Genomic DNA, 811 nt, shown 5'->3' on the forward strand with positions numbered 1-811 from the left:
TGTCAATGATTCGCAATGAAAAAACCAAAATGTCAATGCGGAATTTTCCATGCTAATTCGGTTATGACAAAGCTTAATTTGCAAGTACACCGTCCAAGAGAAAAAATGGTCAAGACACCGACTGCTTATTACATGATGCTCATAGAAAACGATCGGGTGGCCATCACTTCCCCTGGTAAAATGCCTCAGCACTGGCCACGGATGCATGCTTGTTCAAAGCGTCCTTGCTTCTCCAATTTTTAGGATGTGTCCCGATAAGCTACTATACAGTAAGGTCGTTAGCAGGACTATTCACCGCACATTTTTTTAGGTAGTTGCATTGCAATAGCGTATCACGCGTACGTGACGGCGTTCATATATACACGCACCAACAAACAAGCACAAGACACGATGGAAGCTCTTTGCATGGTGCACTTGAGAGTCTTATCATGAGTCGTGACAGTATTCAGCGAACGATGGAGGTAGGCGCCGGGGCCGCGCCGCACCCCGATACCCTGCCTCGCTCCGGTGACAACTCCGGCGTGACCACCCTCGACCAGCTTCTCTCGCTCCGTTCAGGCGGATCGGTGTCTACGGCCACCAGCGAAGTCGACCCGTCCGGGCACGTCGTCGTGGACGTGCAGCCAACGGCCGACGACAACGATGATGGCAGTACCACAGTTGATGACTTGATCTGCCGCCCGGCCGTCCACTTCCTGCTGGCCTTTGACGACCTGACGTACAACGTCAAGCGGCCGACGAGATCATTCAACCGGAGCCGTGACGTCCAGGCGGCCGACGCGACGAGGAGAAACACGCTGCTCGACGGAAT

General features: G+C 53.1%; 1 protein-coding gene across 1 annotated transcript in view; it reads left to right on the forward strand.

Moving 5' to 3' along the window:
* Window positions 1–455: 455 nt before the first annotated feature.
* The window catches only part of LOC123096960 (ABC transporter G family member 5-like), a 2,385-nt gene continuing 2,029 nt past the window's right edge, over window positions 456–811 (forward strand). Inside the window, exon 1 of the mRNA XM_044518750.1 lies at window positions 456–759. Within this exon, the coding sequence (XP_044374685.1) occupies window positions 456–759 (304 nt within the window). The remainder of the gene's footprint in view (window positions 760–811) is intronic.

Source organism: Triticum aestivum, chromosome 4D, assembly GCF_018294505.1.
Source record: "Triticum aestivum cultivar Chinese Spring chromosome 4D, IWGSC CS RefSeq v2.1, whole genome shotgun sequence".
Classification (NCBI taxonomy): domain Eukaryota; kingdom Viridiplantae; phylum Streptophyta; class Magnoliopsida; order Poales; family Poaceae; genus Triticum; species Triticum aestivum.